The 1,981-nt window shown below is 46.6% G+C and overlaps 1 protein-coding gene across 1 annotated transcript; it reads right to left on the bottom strand.

The window, feature by feature from the left end:
- Nucleotides 1–1,031: 1,031 nt before the first annotated feature.
- LOC113408221 (olfactory receptor 11L1-like) lies at nt 1,032–1,754 on the bottom strand. Its single transcript, XM_026661395.2, has one exon. It carries the CDS (start codon nt 1,752–1,754, stop codon nt 1,032–1,034), a length of 723 nt encoding a protein of 240 aa, XP_026517180.2.
- Between the last annotated feature and the right edge of the window lie 227 nt (nt 1,755–1,981).

The raw sequence follows: 1,981 nt of genomic DNA, 5'->3' as shown, positions 1-1,981 counted from the left end.
CCCCTCGCCCCCGGCCACCCGTTAGTCGTGAGATACACCCAGGTGAGGCTGGCTGAGACCTTGGGAGGGGGGGGGGAAGAGGTCACTTTCTTTTGCAGTGGGGGGGGTATGGGTCACTTGCCAGGATTATCTGGGTGTATCTCACTTAATCATCTCCCTGCCATTGTGGGGGCCTCAGGCACTGGTGCCCCTCGGTCTCTCCTGTTCTCTGCCTGTGGCACATCCTAGTCTCGTCTCCTGAGAGCTGTGATACTTTGGTCTCCTTTTGGTTGTTGGGTTTAGTGTGTGGGTGCTGGGGAGTGTCGGTGCCCTGTGCTATACAGGGAATTGGACTCGATGATCTGGCCATCCTTTCTGGCCTTAAACTGTATTAGTTCATCTACACTGCAATAAAAATCCCATGGCACCGAGTCTCAGAGCATGGGTCATTTGACTCGAGCTCACAGGGCTTGTGCTGAGGGGCTAAATATGGCCATGTAGATGTCTGGGCTTTGACTGCAGCCGGGGCTCTGAAACCCACCCGCATCACAGGGTTTCAGAGCCCAGGCTCCAGCCCTAGCCCAAATGTCTACACTGACATTTTTAGCCCTTCGGCCCAAGCACCACGAGTCCAAGTCAGATGAACTGGGCCAGCAACAGTCTTGCCGTGGGCCTTTTTATTTCAATGTAGACATGAGCCCTGAACCCACAAGCCAGGGTGTGGATTCCACTGGCTAGCAAGGCACTAGAAGTTAGGCCTTGCAATGCCTAAGTCCCTTTGTGGATCCAGCCCTAAGTCATTATTTTACATTCTTACTTTGTTTTAATCTATGGAATTCACCAAAATATCTACTCACAATCAACAAGGAAAATAAAGTTCAATTTTATTTTGAACACAAAGATGCTGGTTCTGATTGATCTTACAGTTTCAAATCTTTGCACATCCTCAAGTGTTAGAAGTTCACACTACCAAAGACCTAGAATGAAATAAGGGCTACACAACCTCTGAGCTTTAAAGTGTAAATCAGCTGCATTCATCATTATTTTCTCTTTCAAAAAATACAGTAGCATTTCTGAATTCTTATAAAATCTACACATTTACTGACAACTTTTCCCAGAGCCTCTTTCACCTCTTTGTTTCTCAGGTTGTATATGAAGGGATTGGCCATAGGAGTCAGAATTGTGTAGAAGACAGAGAACACTTTGTTGAGGTCTCTGAGTGTGTTGGTTTTTGGTAGCAGATACAGAATGATCAGGGTCCCATAGAAAATTGTCACCACAATGAGGTGAGAGGAGCAAGTAGAAAATGCCTTTTGCCTCCCAGTGGTGGAAGGGATTCGCAGGATGGTGGAGATGATACAAATGTAGGATGTCCCAGTTAAAGCAAATGGGGGCAGGGTAAGTAAAGCAGCCACAATGGTGATTACAAGCTCCACCTGGTAGATGTCATTGCAGTAGAGATTTATTATTTGTGTAGATTCACAGAAGAAATGATCAACTTCATTGGCGCCACAGAAAGTTAATTGTAACATAAGAGAAACTATTATGATAATAGTTAGAAATCCATTTATCCAAGACCCAGCTGCTAGCTGGAGGCAGAAACTGCCATTCATAAGGGTTGCATAGTGCAGTGGTTTGCATATCGCTAGATATCGATCATAAGACATCGCTGCCAGGAGATAACACTCCGTGGCTGCAAGGAAACCAACAAAGTAAAATTGTGTGATGCAGCCACCAATAGAAATGGTTCTGTCCCCAGTCAGGAAACTGGCCATCATCCTGGGCAGGACGGTGGAGGTGTAGCAGGTCTCCAAGCAGGACAAATTCCCCAGGAAGAAGTACATGGGGGTGTGAAGGTGCTGATCAGCCACAACTAGCACAACAATGAGGATGTTCCCGGCCATGGTCACAATGTAAATCACAAGGAACAGCAGAAAGAGAAGGATCTGCAGTTTGGGGACAGTCCCAAATCCCAGGAGGATGAATTCTGTGAGGGAGGTTT

The sequence above is a fragment of the Terrapene carolina genome, unplaced genomic scaffold, assembly GCF_002925995.2.
Source record: "Terrapene carolina triunguis isolate 2854851 unplaced genomic scaffold, T_m_triunguis-2.0 Scaffold1089, whole genome shotgun sequence".
Taxonomy (NCBI): Eukaryota; Metazoa; Chordata; order Testudines; family Emydidae; genus Terrapene; species Terrapene triunguis.
Note: the sequence above shows the minus strand (reverse complement) of the source record. Positions and strands in the feature narration are given on the sequence as shown.